Consider the following 19,650-nt stretch of genomic DNA (forward strand, 5'->3'; position numbering starts at 1 on the left):
TGCATTATTTCCTTTACTTTCTTTGGTCTTTATTATTCAGTTTACTTCCTTTTGCATTCGTTAACATTTTAATTGCAGCAACACTACAATTTTGCTTCCTTACGATTGAAGTAATCTGAGACCACTAATTTCAAACATAATTATATTTTCAGAGGTTTGTTTTGGGCTAACCACCTCCTAGGGTGCAGAAAGACTGATGGAATGGCAGGCAGGTGGCCCTGAGTGCTCTGGAGGTGAGTAAAGTAGGTGAGGGTGGTTGGGGGGACAGGAAACACAGACCCCTGAACAAGTTAGGGAGGAGAGCCAGGGCCAAGCGTGGGGAGAGAGTGTTCCAGGTAGAAACTACAGCAAATGCAAAGGCACTGAGGTGAGAACATGATCAGAGAGGTCAAGAAACTGCAGAAGGGCCAGTGTGTGGGCAGTGGAGGGAGGCCCAGAGCGGTAAACATGAGGTCAGTTGGAAAGTTGACCTGGAACAGTTTGTGAAGCCCTTGTTGACACGGTGAGGTCTTTGCAGGATTTGAATTGTCTGGATTTTCAGTTCCCAAACTGGGTGCCAAGGAGCCCAGGGCACCACAAGAAACTCACAGATTGCCTGGGAATGTTTTTATAAGTAGAAGGAAATACAGCAATTCCTGACATCTCTTGCTAACTAACTCAAGGTAGTTCACCGTTTCAACATTAGATTGTGCTCCTTTTCTTTCAATGATGCCATAGTTTCACAAAGCTGGGGTTTCAGTGGTCACTGCGATAAAAAGCAAGTAGCAAGAAAAATCAACGTGGAACAGAAAATGAGGGTGGTGGTGTCCAGTCTAATTTCAAGGCTGGAGAAAGAGCAACATGTCCAACAGGTGCACCTACCCCATTAGTAAACGACTGTGGTTAAGAATGAAATTAAAATACTCTTTCTTTCAATGAACGTGTATTTTTTTCAAACAGCTACTTAGCTGTTATAACATAGATATTTGTTAGTTGTTTGGGTCTAGCTATTTAATAATTTTTTTTTTTTTGCCCCACGGGCACTGTGAAAAATCATTGCGACACTAAAGGTGCTCTGAGCTGAGAAAGTTTGGGAAGCTCTGCTCTGTGCCCTTAATCGGAGCTCACTTTCGTTGATTCTGAATTCCTTTCAATAGACTTGGGTTTATTTTCTTTTTGGTAGCTTTAAGCTTTCCCTTGGGAATGATTATTAAAAATTAAAAAAAAATTTTGTATACCCATGTTCAAAGCAGCATTATTCACAATAGCCAAAAAGTGGAAGCAACCCAAGTGTCCATGGACAGGTGAACGGATAAACAAAATGTGGTATATCCGTACAACAGAATATTATTCAGCCTTAAAGGGGAAGGAAATTCTGACACATGCCACAATGTGGATGAACCTTGAAGATATAGGCTAAGTGAAAGAAGCCAGACGCAAAAGAAAAAATACTATATGATTAGACTTACATAAGGGACCTAGAGTGGTCAGATTCATGGAGACAGAAAGTAGAACAGTGGTTGCCAGGCCTGGGGGGAGGGGGAAATGGGGAGTTATAGTTTAAAGGGAATAGAATTTCAGTTTTTGAAGATGAAAAAGGTTCTGGAGAAGGAGGGAAGTGATGGTTACACAACAACGTGAATGTACTTAATACCACTGAAGGGTACACTTACAAAATGATTAAAATGGTAAACTTTATCACAATAAAAAAATGGCTCTTCCAAATTCATGGGCCACGGTCGCCATTCCTAAGACATAAATTAAGATTCTCACCTACAGAGGGCGCCATTGACAGGTCCCAGTGCATCCCCCTCGGGGGAAGCTCCAGGTTTCTCCTCTTCCCAGCACGGGTGCCCCACAGTCCTCAGCCTGCCAGCCTCTCCCTCACCGCCCAGAGACCTTTGCTGAAGGGTTTTACTACTGTTGACCAAAGGGAGACCAACTGGCAAATCCATGACTACCCTTCTCTTTTCTTCCTTCTGGGAGAGACAAAGTCACGAGAGAAGCCAATGTGGTCTATACGTTTAACCACTTAAAATGGCTAAGATGCTAAATTTTATGTTGCGTGTATTTTGCCACAGTGAAAAGTAATTTTAAAAAAGTAAAGGTTATATAGTGTGAGGCCTTTGAGGATTTGAAGAGCTGAGATTTGACTGGCATTTTGGAGGGAAGCCAGGCCCCAGAACTCAGGCACGTCACAGAAGGCTGAGAACCAGGGATGCTTCTGGACAGAGGAAGAGGATGAGGAAATGAGCCAGGACTGAGGAGGCCGACAGAGTGGGCCAGAGTGGGTTATGTCAGCTGACAGGCTAAGCTTGGTCTTTCAGAGCCTTCCTTCCTTCGGCACACTTTCCTTTCTGAACGCAGAGAACTGGGTAGGAAGAGTGCCTGCCCCACCCCACCCCCCCGGGTGGGGAAGCAAGGACAAGACAAGAGGGCAGAGAGGGGGTTGGGGTCTCTGGAGCAAACTGCCCCTCGCTCTCAGGGAGGGCTCAGGGGGGGCCAGATTCCCTGCAGTTTTTGCTGAGGGCAGTGAGTCACTGGCAGCAGAAGCAGCCTCAGGGCTTCCACGGGAGGCCAGCACCTTCCAGTCTCCGAGCGAGGAGGAAGTGTCCCTTTTCCCAGGGTGGACTCCACACCCTCCTCCAGAAACTGAGCTTACCACTTTGAATACTTGGGAAATCTCCCACTGAAAACTCCCATGGATCAGAATTCAGTCATTCACAATGCTCCAGGAACCCCCAAAAGTTTGCTTGCGCTGCATTCTTCTTTTACGAAGAGTAAAATATGAATCACATATAAGCAAACTGATTGCACATTCTAAAAATAAACGAAAACTCGTATTTAAGAAAACGTTAGAGAGTGTCAAGGAAGCAGTACAGATTTAGCCCAATTTCCTGAAATCCTACGTCTAATTTAAATAGGTTATGGGCTTTTGGAGTCAAAATGGACTGCAGAGTCCAACTTTTTCATTTTGCAGATGTGAAAAAATGGGAGGCTGGGAGGTCAAATGCCCCCATGGGTGGCTCCTCCGTGAGAGGCTCCTCCGTGGGACCAGTGGCAGAGGAGATGCTACAGCACTTGATCGACGCCCTTGACCTTGGATGGACTGTTGCACGGATGTCAGTTCTGCACCCATATTCTTAAAGGCCTCCTTCCGTAGGCTTTTGGGCCAAACTTTCCCCACACAAGCTTTCTAGTGCAGCCCCGGTGTTCGCAGTCCTCAGCGAGCCGGCTCTCTGCTATTGATGCGGCTTTTTGGTGCCAGCTCTATAAACAAACCACCATTTGTTGCTTTCTAAAAATAAGCCTTTTTAGCTCTGGACAACATTTGGCCTCCCTCTCCTGAGCTGAAAGGTTGGTTTCTTTGAGGCTGACAAATGGGGGCTTATGTCTTCTCCGAACGGTTGCAGCCTGTCTTTGTTGAAAGCCCAAATCCTTCCCTTGATGGTACAGGTGAGAGGACAGCTCAAGGCTGGAGTTGGAGCGCCCAGCACACAACATCCTTCGAAATATTCTTGGCTATGTGGGGAGGGAGGTAACCAGGATCTCAAGAAAGAGGAAGAATAGGGATGCAACTTAGAACTAGAAAGAAGGGGCGGGGTTGCTTCGAAAGAAAAAAAAGTCAGGAATTAAGACCTATAACTTACAATGTCCTGCAAGGATGCCTCTCACACACAGAACGAATGTCGTGGCTATGGAGGCACTTCTCAAACTCGTGTGCAAGAAGGGGCAAGATCGCCAAGGGTGCCATCGCATAGAAAGGGACACTTATTTTACTCCATCTTGGCATCCATCCCCTAATTTCTGCGCCTTTGCAGTGAAAGAGGCTTCAAATCCTGCCACAGGTGAGGTGTGAGTCTGCATGCTAGGTTCCCTTCAGAGACAGGGAGATGCCTGCGGTACCAGGGCCGGCACCATGGGCATGGGATCTGCACAATCACTCAGGGCCCCATGCCCAAAGCCCAAACTGGTTTAACGATCGGCTGTCGCTATCTTTTTATTTTTTTTGAGGAAGATTAGCCCTGAGCTAACTAGTGCCAATCCTCCTCTTTTTGCTGAGGAAGGCTGGCCCTGAGCTAACATCGATGCCCATCTTCCTCTACTTTATACATGGGACGCCTACCACAGCATGGCATTTGCCAAGTGGTGCCATGTCCGCACCCGGGATCCAAACCAGCAAACCCCAGGCCGCAGAGAAGTGGAACATGAGAACTTAACCACTGCACCACCGGGCTGGCCCTGCTGTCACTATCTTGAAATTCTTAATATTTTTTTTACTGTGGGATAATTGACATATAACATTATATTAGTTTCAGGTGTACAACACAATGATTTGATTTTTGTATATATTGCAAAGTGATCTTCACAATAAGTCTAATTAACATCCGTCATTACACATAGTTATAAATTATTTTTCTTGTGATGACAACTTTTCAGATCTACTCTCTTAGCAACTTTCAAATATGCAATACGGTACTTTGTGGCTGCCATGCTGTACATTAGATCCCAGGACTTATTTATTTTATAACTGGAAATTTGTACTTTTTTTATTTTTTATTTTTTTACTTTTAATTTTTTCGAGGAAGATTAGCCCTCAGCTAACATCTGCTGCCAATTCTCCTCTTTTTCTGAGGAAGACTGGCCCTAACCTAACATCCGTGCCCATCTTCCTCTACTTTATACGTGGGACACCTGCTACAGCATGGCTTGACAAGTGGCGCGTAGGTCCACACTCGGGGTCCAAATCAGTGAACCCTGGGCCGCTGAAGAGGAACATGCAAACTTAACTGCTGTGCCACCAGGCTGGCCCCTGGAAGTTTGTGCTTTTTGATCCCTTTCACCCACTTTGCCCACCCCCTACCGATGCCTTGGGCATCCACCAATCTGTTCCCCCTATCTATAAGCTCATTTTGTTTTGTTTCTTTTTTTTTAATATTCCACATATAAGTGAGATCATATGGTATTTATCTTTCTCTGACTTATTTCACTTAGCATGATGTCCTCAAGGTCCATCCATGTTGTCACAAATGACAAGATTTCCTTCTTTTTTATAGCTGAATAATATTCTGTTGTATATATACCACATCTTCTTTATCCATTCATCCATCGAGGGACACTTAGGTTCTTTCTATATCTTGGTTATTGTAAATAATGCTGCAATGAACATGGGCTACATATATATTTTTTTAATTATCTTAATGATTTTTGAACAAGGGGCTCCACAGTTTCTTTTCTTTTTCTTTCTTTTTTCTTTGAAGATTAGCCCTGAGCTAACATCTGCCGCCAATCCTCCTCTTTTTTGCTGAGGAAGACTGGCCCTGAGCTAACATCCGTGCCCATCTTCCTCTACTTTATACGTGGGACGCCTACCACAGCATGGCTTGATGAACAGTGTGTAGGTCCACATCCAGGACCCAAACCAGAGAACCCCAAGCCGCCAAAGTGAAGTGTGTGAATTTAACCACTGGGCCACGGGGCAGCGCCCAGGGGCCCCACACTTTTGCTTTGCACCGGGCCAGTAAAGTATGTAGCTGGTCCTGGTTAGTACCTAGCTCGAAGGGCTGTTGTGAGTATTACTGTTTGGGGAGCACTTTATGACTTGGCTCACCCTTCTTCAGCCTGGATTCGCTTTGGTTGCGGCTCCTCTGACTGTGCTGAACAACCAAGCTATGACTGCTTTTTATTTTTTAAATTCCTTCACAGGAGAGAGTTTAGGGGAAAACTGCCTTGGTGGAAAAGGTCATTCCTCGTCATGCCCCAGGTGGATTTTACAAGAGTTTCCCCTTCGTTGAAGCCTGTGCTTCCCTCCCCATTTTCCTGCCCTGAGTTTTTATTGCACCCCAAAGTTTAGGTATTTGGCTGTATAATATTTAAAGACAAGGAAACGGGACAGGGAGGTCATTGGTTTCCATTTCGTTGGGGGCACAAAGGGACTAGGAAGTATGGGGTCCAGAGAGGAAGAGAAATGGAATTCTTTAATTTTCTTGCATGATTCCAAAATTCTTAAACAAATCAGGTTAGGACTAAAATCTGATTGAAGAGCCATTGGCTGAGGGGCCACGCAGAAAGAAGGCGGGTTCCTCGCTCTTATGTCCCACTCAGTCAGCGCTCGGTCACACTGCACTGCCCACTCTTCCCAAACGTCTTCCCACTTTGGCCACTTTCCCCTTCTCTCTGAGCCTGCAAAGCCCCAGCCCAGCGCATGGCTATGCTCCCCTCCTGACCATCTCCCTGGACCCATTTTGTTGTTATTTATTTATTTATTTTTAAAAAAACAGCTTTATAGAGATATAATTCACATACTATACAACTCACCCATTTAAAGTGTACAGTTCAGGGGCCAGCCTGGTGGTGCAGCAGTTGAGTTTGCATGTTCCGCTTTGGTGGCCTGGGGTTCACCAGCCTGGATCCCGGGCATGGACCTATGCACCACTTGTCAAGCCATGCTATGGCAGGCATCCCACATATAAAGTACAGGAAGATGGGCACAGATGTTAGCTCAGGGCCAGTCTTCCTCAGCAAAAAGAGGAGGATTGGTGCTGACTTGGGCTAATCTTCCTCAAAAAAAAAATTAAAGTGTACAGTTCAACAGGTTTGGCATATTTCATTATTAATTGCTTTGAAGTTTTGGTAAGTACATATAACATAAAATTTACATTTTAACTGTACAATTCGGTGGCATTAACTACAGTCACGTTGTTGTGCAACCATCACCACTATATAGTTCTGAAACTTTTTCATCACCCCAAACAGAAACCCTGTACCCATTAAGCAATAACTCTCCATTCCCCCTTCTCCCAGCTCTGGGTGACCTCTAATCAATTTCTGCCTCTATGATTCTGCCTATTCTGTATATTTCATGTAAGTGGAGTCATACAATATTCATGGTTTTGCATCTGGGTTATCTCACATAGCATAATGTTTTCAAGGTTCATCCATGTTATACTGTGAATCAGACGTTCATTCCTTTTTATGGCTGAATAATATTCCACATTTTGTTTATCCAGTCATCTGTTGATGGACACTTGGGTTGCTTCCACCTTTCAGCTAGTGGGAATACTGCTTCAATGAATATTGGCATCAAGCACCTGTTTGAGTCCCTGCTTTCAATTCTTTTGGGCATATGATCCCTGGACCCACTTTTGACCCTTCCAGTCCCACCACACTCAGCAGCCAGAGTAATTTTTATCAACATACACTTGATGAGGTCACTCATCTGCTTAGAACCCTTTGCTGGCTTAGGATAAAGACGGAATGTTCACAAGGAGGGGATAAAGGTGGAAGTGCTCACCAAGGTCTCCGGGTCCCCGAGCTCCGGCTGCCGACCTCTCCACATCACCTCGTCCTTCCCTTTTCTCTCTGCTCCATCCATTCTAGACTTCTCTCCATTCTTCTCTGGAGCCATGCTTCTTCTGGCTTTCACACATGCTGGTTCCTTTTTCTAAAATGTTCACCCTCCTCAAACACCTAGCTTTTGCCAGCTTTTTCTTGGCCAACTCTTGCCATCTTTCTCATCCATCTTGCACTATAAAGGTCCCTAACACCACCCTCCCTCCCTCTGCTCAGATTCCCCTCTTTTGCCTCCTTGGCCCCTTGTCATTCAGGACTCTCAGCTCACTTGGCATTACCTGTTCAAGGCCTGCCTTCCTTGCTGTAACAATGACTAATATGGACTGAGCACTCACTAGTTCCAGGCCCTGTCCCACCCATGTCACTTGTATCAACTCCTTAAAGACTCACAACAAGCCTGAGCACTTCACAGATAGGGAACCCCAGGGGAGCTCTCACGGGTAGTAACAGCGCCCACGCTGGCATCTGGAAGGAGTGCAAACCTACAGGACAGTGGTGGCAGCCCCCAGCCCTGAGGCAGCATGGGTCCCTTCCTGTGCCAGCATCCCCAGCGGCGCCAGCATCCCTTAGCATGGGATCTGGCACACAAAGCTACCCAATTCGTATCTAAACAGGATGGATGAATGAAAGGAGGGAATGGAGAGTATATGAGGGACCTAAGTTTTGAGAACAGGTTACTTACTGAGTGGCTCCTAAGTGTTAGGTATCCTTACTCACCCTCCCAGACTCAGTTTCCCCAATCTAGAAAGCGCATACTAATAAGTCCGCGGGTTATTGAGAAAGTTGAGTATTTTAATGCAGATTTTTAAAAGCATTGTGCCTGGCCAACCGGGTCCCACTCCACAAATACTGACGTTTAGCGCTTGCCGCCCCACCCCGCGACAGGGAGGAAGGGGCCGAGAATCCCAATTCAGCCGACCCTGCCCTTGCTGCAACACCGCGTGGGACCCAATGTCATCCAGCCCTCCGGCGTCCTCGCGGTCCTCCAGGTAAGCCAGCGCGTCTCCGCCTCCTCCCTCCGCGCTCTGCGGCGTTTGCGGGGCTGTTCGGGCCGGCCGGGGCAGTGAGCCTGGGCCCGCCCTGGGACCTCATTATCTGCGTTTCCGCGTCAGGCCCGCGCGAATTTGGCAGGGCCTCCCGCGGAGTCCGGGAACACTTTGTGCGGAGCGCCCGCCGGCCTGGGCCCCCTCTCTCCCGCCGGCGCCGCCTGGCCGGGACGCCACGCGCGGCGCGGGGGGTTTCGGTCGCTGGACCCAGGTTCCCGCACCCGGCGCGCAGCCACGGAGCCCCCACGCACTTGTCCTCGGTTCCCCCGAGCCGGGGCCAAGGAATCAGCTCCTCGCCCACGGGCTGGGCGTTCAAACGTGGGTCACGCCCAGCGTAATGGAGAGGTTCGGAAAGATGCTGTGGCCCATTTTAAAACAAAGCCCAATTATTAGCGCTCGGTGGCTGTTTCTGCCGGTCCAGTGTCAGATCCTCTGAGCGCTACAGACAACCGGCACCCAAAAGAAGCGTAGTCGGAGAGAAAGGCACCAGCTCTGGAGCCATTTGACCCATTTTGAGACCCCTCCCTCCCCCCAAGCTCGTTCCTTTCCTGGCTGCGTAAGCCTGGGCAATGCGCGGGGTCTCAGTCTCCTCTTCTGTGAAATGGGGCTAACTATGCGTGCTTGGTGATTCTGCATACGGAGCGCGGCGGGTCGCAGGGACCTCAGTTCCGCGGTCTCACACCTCCAGGACCCCACCTTCTCGCGTCCCCGCCACGGCCTCGGCCCCGGCCCCGGCCCCGCCCCGGGGACGCTCGGGCTCCACGCGCGGCGCTGGCTCCGAAGTGCGTCACCGGCACCGGCCGCGCTCCTCCGGCGGCCAGGGCGAGGCTGGCACCGGGCCCGCGCAGGCCGGGCCAGGGGTGCCGGGCCGTCTCCGGGGCGGGGACCCGGGCGTGGAAGGCTCTCCAGTTGCGCGGCCCTCGGCGCGCTGTGGAGGGCGCCCTCCGCGGCGGGCAGTGCGCCAGGGACCGGCCTCCGCTGCCGCGGGGCACGCGAAGGCTACACTTTCCCTTCGGCCCCCCTCGTTTCCTCCCGCGCGGCGGCAGCGGAGATTTCCTCTCGGGGAAACTGCGCGGATCCTTCCCAGGGCTCCTGGCCCCGCCCCGGTTCTCCGCCCCCTCCCCTTTGCTGGGCAGCCGGTGCTGGCCCGCGCCGGGAAGGAGGCTCTGGCAGCCGAGGCTGCGGGGTGGCGGGGGGCGGCGAACCCGGCTGGCCACCAACTCGCCCCGCCATGTGACGCTGTTCTCCGCCCAGCGACCCCCCGCGCGCCCCGGGCCCGCGCCCGCGCTCCGCAGCGCCGCGCACCATGCTGCTGCCGGGACACGCGCGCCCGCCTCCCGCGCCTCAGCCCGCGCAGCATCCCGGCCTCCGCAGGCAGGTAGAGCCGCCGGGGCAGCTCCTGCGCCTCTTCTACTGCACTGTCCTGGTCTGCTCCAAAGAGATCGCAGCGCTCACCGACTTCTCGGGTAAGAAGCGCGGTGTCTGGCCTTGCGCGCCCGGCGCCGCGGTGCGCCCAGGTGAGCCCTCGGCTGGGGGCAGCCGCCCGAAGGGGGCACGGCCAGGTTGGATTAAAGTTGGGGCGCGCTCATAGCCAGTTTTCTTGCCTGGTGTGAGCCGTTGGTATATATAGGTGGCTGCGTCTGGGGTGGTGGCAGGGGAGCCCCTCTAGAAGGAAGGTGGGTAACAGTATTTGGAGTTTCTCGCCCCGCTGTTGACCTCGCCAGTTTCCCGGCATCAGCGACCCAACTCTGAGGGATGCGTGTCCTCTGGAGGCTCCCGAAGCTGAGCCCTTTGCCGCGCCTAGCGCTGTAAAATACACGTGTTGTGGTCCGACGAGCTGCATTTGGTTTACCACCCGCGTAGTCCAGGTGCGCCCCAGCCAGCCTCCCAGGTGTCCACGTAATGAGACTTGCCCGGGAGTTACCTGACCTAAAGTCTGCGCCGGCAGGCTGGGAGGGAACCCCTCGGGGACGGGAGGTCCGCCAGAGAAGCGGTGAGAGATGAGCAGAAGTTTACAGAACAGAGAGGAGACTGAGGGGCATGACTTGATCGCCAAAAGGTACCAGCGTCCCCCCTCTCCAGTCCCAGTGACCCTTAAACAATAACGACTTCCTTCTCCCGGTAAACGGTGAGGCTTTTCTTTCCGGGGACTCGGACCAAGGCTCCGGCAGCTGATCTGAGGTAGTTCTGGGGTTGTAGGTGTGGCGCCGCAAAGTGAAAGAAGTTTCTGGGTTGATGATGGCTATAGGAGCCGCGTTCTTATATTACCGCTGCCCTTGCTCAGAGTCGCAAACGTCCTTGCAATTGTAACAGACATGGGTCTCCCTCTGACGAGGCTGGAGGCCTTCAGCCTTTCCCAGCCCCTGTCCGGCCCAGGAAGCAGCTCTGAACCCCACTCTACCCCTTCTCCGGGATCTTCTGCCAAGTCCAGGTTTTGCATATCACGGCAGGGCCCTGCCAGCAGGGTCTTTTGCAAAATAATCATGGTAAACAGAGTCACTCCTCAGCCCTGTGTGTGCAGTAGACTAGTACATGGCAGAGAACCCTGGCAAACCAGAAGCTGAGTTGAGTTTCTAGTTTACTTACAGAGAATGTCATTGTTAGCTGAGAGCCCTTAGGTCAGAGGTTCTTTGCTTTGAATATTTAATATCAAGGCAGTGTTTCTACCTAAGCAAAGGAAGCCAAAATATGCCTATTTGGCAAGCAAACCGTGGTCCTTAAAATCGAGCACCACAGCATCAGAATGCTGTGGATTTTAAATGTGCTGGGGAAATGCTTTTGAAGTGTTATTGACTTTTTTTTTTTTTTGGTAATAGAACTTTCTTGGCTACTAGAAAAGTCCTGATTTGCTGATTTAAGCTATGGAAGAGCAGTTCTGAATTCAGCTACCGTCTAGCTCTGAATATGGTTAAGGAAAGAAGTGAAAGCAGACAAGCTTTTTGTGTGTGTGACATCATTGCAACTGAACAAATATTGCTTTAGGTAAATTGCAGTGTAACCATTAGATTGTTTTCCCAGATTATAGACACTTTGCGTTTGTTTCTTCAGTGAAGCAATTGTAATACTTGTAGCGGTCTATAGGTTACCACCCAAGTTCAGAATTTTCTGTGTGTGGCAGCTGTTACAGAGGGTGAGCAAACCTGAGCTATGGAACAGGGACGCTGCATCTTAAGGGAAATGGGTGCTTTGATACATAGATGCTTTGGTACATGTTCTTCTGAATTATGTAAATGATAAAAGGAATTTCCTTTTGCTTTTGGTGTGAACCGGAATTCCAGGGTTTAAAACTTCCTGAGCCAGCAGTAGGTAGGTGGTGATATTGCCAGGTCCATCCACAAGCAGCCCCCATTTTTCCTCTGGTCAGCCCTGCCCTCCAGAGATCTGAGGACTGGGGAGAGAGTGCCAGGTTGCCTTTTTGGGAGAAGAAGAGAAAAATAATGTCCTCCCAAACCAGAGACACATTCAAGTTTAAATTTGAATTCTGTATTGTGTTGGCATCAGAGAAACATGAGAAAAGGTCCAGGGAAGAAAGATGAAGTCTTCCAAAGTTGATTAGTTTCCCTTGAAACTTAACGAACCTTTAGGGACCCCCTAACCATGTGATATACAGCATCAAGGAAAATTCATAAGCTCCAAAGATAGTCTGAGTGTTGGGCTGAATGTTTTAGTCAAACCAGTGGATCCTGATCACATAACTCCAGCACCCCCTCCTCCCCCAACACCCAAGTCCTCAAAGCCTGATGCCTGCTTTCCCGGGGACAGGCGGTCCTGTTCCTTTTTATGAACTTGGAGGGGTGTGTGGAAACCAGTGCCCGTAAAGAGACAGTGGACTCTCTCCGATGGAGCTTTACAATAGCAGAACACTGGAGAACGGCATTGGCAATGCAGATGCTTGTTTTCCTAAAAAAGGGAAACATCAAAAACTGAAACGCGGAGGGGGAGGATGGAGGGACCTTGGGACCCCTTTACTCTGTGAAGAAGGGGATGGAGGAAAGATGGTATAGCCATGTGAAAGAAACTGCCAGCATATCGGGGGTCCCAGCCATTGTCTGTACAGTGTAGGGCCTCCAGGGAGATTAGCAGGGCAGAGTTTTGGAAAGTTGCTTAAGCCTTTCTCTTCTTTGCAGCTCTTCCTTGAGCCTTTTCCTGGGGCTGTCAGCTGGTGTAGTTTTCCTGGGTCATTGGGTTTTTGAGCCCTGGGGATTCCAGCATCGGGTCTCACTCTTAATAAGCCAGAAGCTGTGTCTGGCTTCCTCCTCCCCCTCCACGCTCGTGACTTGTGCTAATCACCTCCAAGCCTGCTGGGAAACAGGCTCCCCAAACACCCTCTTCTCTCTCATCCCTGAAGATATTGAGATGCTGCCAGCGACCACTGGAAGGCTATCATCACTGCATTAAAAACGGATCCTAGGAAGACAGGAGCATTTCATGCAAAATTAGTGCCTCTGATCCTTAATCCCATACTCAAATGTGCTTGGCTGGCATCCATTTTCCTCTTTGGGATGGAGTTCTGTTCTTTTGACTGCATTCCCAAATTGAGGATTTGGCCCGAGACGTCCAAACTGATCATTGATTTTTTTTTTTTTTAATAAAAGTATAATGTCAGCATCAACTTTGCTCAAAGAGCACGGCAGGGGTGAAGGCTGAGAGGAGAGAGGGGTCCCACTTGGGGTTCCAGCCATAAAAAGTGAAGGATCCTCTCCATTTTGCCCTGCCTTGAAGAGTGCTGTTTCAGTGTGTCTCTCATCTTAGTTTGCATGTCCCTCAGTTTTTGTTCATTTTTTGGGTGGTTTTACTCTCTGCTCAGAGCAAGCAGGGTCTTTTCTTCTCTCCCTGCATCTTCCCTTTCTCTTCTGTCCTTTTCCTTTCTTTTCTTTCTTCTTAAAGAAGTTCAAAGCGATTGATGGGCTGATGGGGAGGGAAGGAAAGGGTGAAAGATTGTTCTAGTTCCCACTTGGATTCAGAGAAAACTCCTGACTTTTCACAAAGTAGTCGTGACTCTATGTCTACACGTTTGGTTTTCTCTAGGGCACAGAGTGGTGAATGTGGGAAGCAGAAGGGAACGGAGATGAGAAGCAAGGAGAGTGGGGCAGCCTTTAGGGCCAAATGTCCCCAGACCTCAAAGAAAGGTCATTGCATGCTGGAAGGGGGTCTCTGGGCTGATGTCCTCTCCCCGCCATCAGTAGCCCAAGCACGAAATAGTGCTTGTTACCAGATCATTTGCAGCCCAGCAAATGAGCCCGACCCTAGCTCCTTATTTCACTGGCCAAGAATGTCAGAATGTAGAAAAATAGTAATTCAGTTGATCTTGGGGCCTCCGGGGTGGGACCCAGGTCCTGATGGAGTCCATTTAGGAGCGGTTGAACCCTTCTGTTCTGTTTAGGTAAGCAGTGAGTCTCAACCCTGGCTGCACATTGGAATGGCTTGAGTCTAAACAAATGTGTGGGTGCTCAAGAAGCACCCCAGGGCTTCTGATTTAATTGGTCTGGGGAGAGCCAGGCTTTGATCTCTTTTTAAAAGCTCTTCAGGCAATCCTAGTGTACAGCCAGAGTTGAGAGCACCGCTGTGGTGTTCAGAGGGCAAGGCTGCCTCTGCCTGTGCACCAGTTCATCCGCAGGCACACAGGCATGACGGGGGGGTGTCCCTTCACCACCACCCCCACCCGCATCCCGGGCTCACCACCAAGGAGGTCAGGATTGTATGTTCCCAGCTGTCAGTTTGTCACTGTATCCCAACATAGATATATGCATACACACACACACACAGAGCTCTCCATTTTATTATGACTTCGTGTCACATCATCCTTTTATTCAGGAATTGTCTTCACTTTCAAAAATTTTATGGAGTGAAAAGCCAGCTCGTAACCAAAGAAAAACAAACCCAATGTCTGAAGGAGTTTTCCGGCTGTCACAGAAGAAGGGAGATGAAGAGCAAGCATCTGAAACTGTTAGTCTGTTTCCATGGAAAGTAACTACATTTGAAAAGTGTTCTGCCATCTCTTTCTGTAGCAAAGAAGAGGAGTCTGAGCGGGCAAGTGGCCCCATTATTGATGGCTTTGGTCTCCCAGGCACTTTATTGGAAAGGGCAGCCTAGCAGCAGTTTCAGAGAAGGAACAGAAAGGAAGGGAGTAAAAGTTAGTTAAGCATGGTGTTATCTGATTTCATCCTCGTAGCAACCTTATGAGGTAAGTATTAGTCTCCCTTTACAGATGAGAGCCCAGCCTCGGAGAGTTAACAAACTTGCCCAAGACCACCTATCTGGGGAGCAGAGCAGAGGCAGACTCTAACAGGAGCCCAGGGATGGGGCCAGGTTGGGGGACTTGGCCTGAGTGGGTGCTGAGTCGGGGGGCAAAGCCAGAAAAAAAAGGAGCCACAATTTGCCTAACCTTTCTAGACAGTTCACAGAGTGACTGCCACTGTTTCAACTGCCCGCTGAGTAGACTGACCTTTTCCCATTTCTTCCTTTAGCATCTTTTCATCCCACTCCATCCAAAGCAGGTGCGTACACAAGGCAATCCAGTGGATGTAGGAGAAAAATGTTACAACTTCTGTTCTTTTCTATTTGTTTCTTTTCTATTCTTTAAAAAAGGAGTTGTTTTGCTTATAATTTACATATAAATTGTTGAACAGTACATAATTTAAAGCTAAATGCATGTATATTGGTGAGATGTGCTCTCAAAATGCTTTTACTGATGGGATTCAGGATTTAAAAAATTTGGAGGCCACTGATCTTCTCAGCCATCCTGTCAGCACCTTTAAAATTCTTGAAAAGGCACCACCTTGGGGGTGATGGACGTTGAAAAGACAACTGCTCCCCTCTTAGCCACCCCATCCCCTCCGTTGCCCCCTATCCCAGTTCCACAACTGCTAGTAAAATTTAGAGGCAGGATTTGAACCCCGTACTTATCTGGTTTCAAAAATCCATACTCTTGTCATTCGAGCTAAGTAATGGGGGGTGAGGACACTGTGAAGTTTATGATATTGGGTCGCTATTTTAATAAGCTGGTGTGTTTGTATCCTTCTGGGAGGAAATAACGTTCCTTAATATGATAAATCCTAAGATTTTAGTAACAAAAGGAGAATCTCAGATGGGGGCTGACCAAGTCACTCTAGTCTGTTCTCTCTGAACTTCTCCTTCCCCTGGGGGTCCTCATGCTGCTGCTCCCCCTTGCTGGCCCCTATGTGTGCACCATCTCAGTTAAAGCTCTGCCCCAGGATAGGCAGTAACTTCTTTGCTGGCTTCACTCAGCACAAGTAAGAGAAGTTGGTGAGTTAAAAATGGTGTTACTGCATCAAGCACATAAAGCTCTGTGTGCCAGACACCGTTCTAACAACTTCATGTGGATTAACTCGTCTAATCTTCACAATCCTATGAAGGGCACACTATTATAATAAATTGAAGAAACCGAGGAAAAAAGAGACTAGGTAACTTTGGGGATTGGAACCCATGCTGCTTCTCTAATACTAAGGTGAATAAATTACAAGTCCTTTGGAGCAGCACCACTTCTGTAATGTTTTTATCTCTTGATCTACCATAGTCAAATCTTTGCCAGGACTTACAGATATTGTCCGTTCCATGTCCTGTCTAAAGATAGCACCATCTGGCCTCAGAGAACTGATTACCGAATAGGATCTGAAATCTGTTTCTGGAAATATGGTAGAACTGGTGTTCTGAAATTATTTTCCCAACAGAACACCTAGAGCTGCTGAATAAAATATAACAAACACTCTTTAAATGCATGAGCAAGTCACTAAAAATGAGACACATTCAGGCAACAAAAATGAAGACTGACCAGGCAACCAGAGAAGTTAGCTGGTTCTGATCCTATTGCTACACTGGGGTCTTTTAATGGTCTTTACAACCAGGACTTAACAGGTACATGAGGGCAGGAGACAAGGCATTAGACCAATGAGCTGGAGAAATTATTCAGAATGCAGCAAAAGAGGTAAAGATACGAAAAAAAGTTTATAAGACATGGAGTATGGAAAGAAGGTTCAACAAAATCTGATCAGTATTCCAGAAAGACAGAATAAGGAAGCACTCAAAATGTTTGAAAGGCAACGCTCAAAGTGATAATACCTTGGGATCAATTTTCAAGAATTGATGAAAGATTCAGATTCAAGCATCCCAAGCAAGATAAATAAAAATAAATTTATACCTATTATATTAAAACTATAAAATACTGAAAAAAAGTGGCAGTCTTAAAACAATCAGAGAGAAACAATGTCATCTATAAAAATCTTTGCCAGAACAACAGTCAGAAGCCAGTGAAATATTTTCCAGGTTTTGGAGGGAAAAAAAACTGTCAGTGCAGAACTTCATACCCAGCTAAACTATCTTCAAGAGTGAGTGTGAAATAAAGACACATTTACCACTAATAAATCCTTACTGAAAGAACTACTAAAGGATGCACTTCATGAAGAAGGACACTGAGTCTAGAAGGAAGGACTGAGATATAAAGAAAAGAAATGGTACAACTTCTAATGCATTTTACCCACATTCTTCGCTCTGTTTTTCTACTTGTAGAGTGCCATCTCCTTGCCTTGAGAGAGGTGTTCTCTAAGACATCTTGTCCTTTTGGCAGCTAAAGTCAGGAGACAGTTTTCTGACCCAGTTGAGCTCTCCCACTGACTTATGACTTCCAGCCCTGAGGTACCCAAGACTCCTCCCCAGGGGACCATCAGTTTCATGGTGATTACACAGTGGGAGTTCAGTACCAAAGAACAGGAATATTCTAAAATCTTTTAAGTACCATATGATACAGGGCTACTCCAAAGAATCAGTCCCAGCCTGGGGAAGCTTCCTTCTCACTGGGTTCATGGATACACAGATAAAACAGTTTGAGGGAGGAATAGTAGATTTGGCAGGTCACATTCTCCAAGTGGTACCCAAACCACAAGCTTGGAATTGAGGGTTTAGTAGTGTGTCCACAGACCTACCAGACAACTCTTCCCATACGTAGATTTTACACTTCCATACCTGCCCTTCTGGACACCTGTATCACTTGCTCCCTCAGGCCCCTGGAATTGATTTTCTCCTGTATTAACAAGTTAGAGAGTGAAGTGATGCTTGGGGTTCCTTTCAATCTGAGAGGCGAGTTTTCCACACACAGAGAACGAGGCAATATTAAAATTCAAAACTCAGGCCGCTGAATCTGCAATGTATGTTTGCAAACTGTCTGATTTCATGTCTGCCTCAGATGTCCTGTGAATACAAATTGCCTCATTTGGGGTTGGAGGAGCAGGGAGGAAGAAACCTAAGAATGATCTCCAAAACAAATCTTTAATTCGGATGAGTATAATAGAATGTAATCCTGTTTCAAGTCTGTCAGCATTCCTTTGATGATTACAAATGAGTCCCTTTCCCCCTGCAATGTGGGGGAATAATCTGGGTAAAATAACCCTTTTTGTCTGCAAGGGCCTGTGTGATGCTTTCTCGTGACAGCTTTCAGCGTAGTGTTTCAGTCTGAGAAGAGCACTATGCTACGACATCCTTTTTTCCTTCCTCTTGACGTAGAAGATTTTCCTTCTTTTTGTGCTCAGCGGCTTCTGAAGTTCTCAGGCTTAGAAATCATAAGTCATCAGACTCTGGAACAAGAGAGACCCAGCTCACTGGGCCTTCTTCCCTCTCTGCCTGTTCGACAGGAGACAGGTGGAAATGAGAATTCATGATCTTATCTAGAAGGCCAATTTGTACAGCTTTTGAGGGATACGCTTTGAGGAATGCACACAATTTTACAGTCCCTTTTCTATTAAAAAAATATGTACACCGAACCCATGTTCAGGCTTACACACCTCTTTTTGTCAATTTGATTGTGAAATGAAGGGACAGTCGTTTTTAAACACCTTCCTCTATCCTCCGAGGCCTGAGTGACTAAACACACCTTCCAGAGCACTGAATGCTTTATGGACAGATCAGACACGATGCAAAGACCCAGCGCCATCCGTACCTTGGGTTGAAAAGGACCCTCTATGTGGACTTGGTTCTGGAAGGCTGTGGAGAGTTCCACAGAGCAGGTCTGTGGTCTTGCCTCTTCTGCCTCTTTGAGTTTCTGTGTTTGTTGAAACTTTAGAATTCACGTGCAAATCGGAGATCTCTTCTGATTTCCTTTTGTTTTTAAAGCTACATGCCCTACAGGACTATTTTTTTTCCAGAGTTATTTTTAAATAGTGTTATTGCTCCCTGATGCCATAAATCAGCACCTTGAGGCAAAAGGTCTGTCCCTGTCTCAGACTGCTCTGTTCGTCTGTGGCTCTTCAACGTGGGTTGAGTTATCGATATTCACCAAAAAGTGCCATGTAATCCTTATGGTAGATGGCAACCTTCACCTGATGAAAATGTAGCTTGGCCTAAGGTTGAGTCTAAACCAATGATTCTCAATCCAGGGAGATTTTGCCCCCGAGGATATTTGACGATGTCTGGGGCAGTGTTATTTTTCTCAACTGGGGTTGCTACTGACATCGAGTGAGGAGAGGCGAGAGTTGCTGTTCAGCATCCCACAGTGCACAGGACAGACCCCACCACGAAGCATGATCTGGTCCTCACGCTGGAGTTGAGGAACTCTGGGCTAGACCAGCAGGCTTGTCTTGTTTTATTTTCTGCATATTTGGAATCTGAGCAAGGTGGAAAAATTTTTAAAAAACCAAAGTGGAGTCTGGAGTACCTAGAGAGGGCTCTGTGGCATTCTTCTTCAAGGCCAGCTGGCCTTCTGCAGGAAGGCTTCAGTTCCTCGAAGCCCAGGAGATGGAAATCCAGCCACAGCTGTGCTTGTACGAACCCTCTCGCCCAGTGGGTTTTAATTCAGGCTTTTCCCCTCCTCTTTCCTCTATGGAACTTGCTTCCATCTTTGACCCTTTTGCCCTCCTCATTTCAAGCTGAATGTTCACCACCATGAATGTCAAACAAATATCGCTCTGAGAAGTGTTCAGACTTGAAGTCGGTCCCTCACTTGCCATGTGAGGATGCCTTTGCAACACCTCTCAATTATTTCACAACCTCAGTGAAACAATTGCATGTCGGGGGGGGGGCAATTTGATTTTGAAATTTTGAAAAGGAGAGAGAAGAAGTCGTTAAGCCTGTGTGGAGATCTGCTTTTCCTCGGGGCCTCCCGCTGCCTCACACCACTTTCTCCTCCTCTGTTCCTGCTCCCATCCCTTCTAGTCCTCTCTCTCCCACCCTCAGCCACCTCTGCACGCCCACATGCAGACAGCTCCTGGCGCACACACATACCCACTGATATTTCTGTGAAATGTTGTGTTCACCTCTCTGTGCT

The 19,650-nt window shown here is 48.0% G+C and overlaps 1 protein-coding gene across 11 annotated transcripts in view; it reads left to right on the forward strand.

The window, feature by feature from the left end:
* The first annotated feature begins 8,235 nt into the window (after nt 1–8,235).
* EVA1C (eva-1 homolog C) overlaps nt 8,236–19,650 on the forward strand; it is a 97,828-nt gene continuing 86,413 nt past the window's right edge. For 3 of the 11 annotated variants that reach the window (XM_070488764.1, XM_070488762.1, XM_070488763.1), the window contains exon 1: nt 9,506–9,844. In XM_070488764.1, coding sequence (XP_070344865.1) covers nt 9,685–9,844 — 160 coding nt within the window. In that variant the 5' untranslated portion in view covers nt 9,506–9,684. Of the gene's footprint in view, nt 8,322–9,197; nt 9,845–10,414; nt 10,438–19,650 lie in introns of those variants that run through there. The other 8 variants (XM_014827591.3, XM_014827592.3, XM_070488765.1 and 5 more) reach the window with 7 other exon arrangements.

The sequence above is a fragment of the Equus asinus genome, chromosome 18 (assembly GCF_041296235.1).
Source record: "Equus asinus isolate D_3611 breed Donkey chromosome 18, EquAss-T2T_v2, whole genome shotgun sequence".
NCBI classification, from domain to species: Eukaryota; Metazoa; Chordata; class Mammalia; order Perissodactyla; family Equidae; genus Equus; species Equus asinus.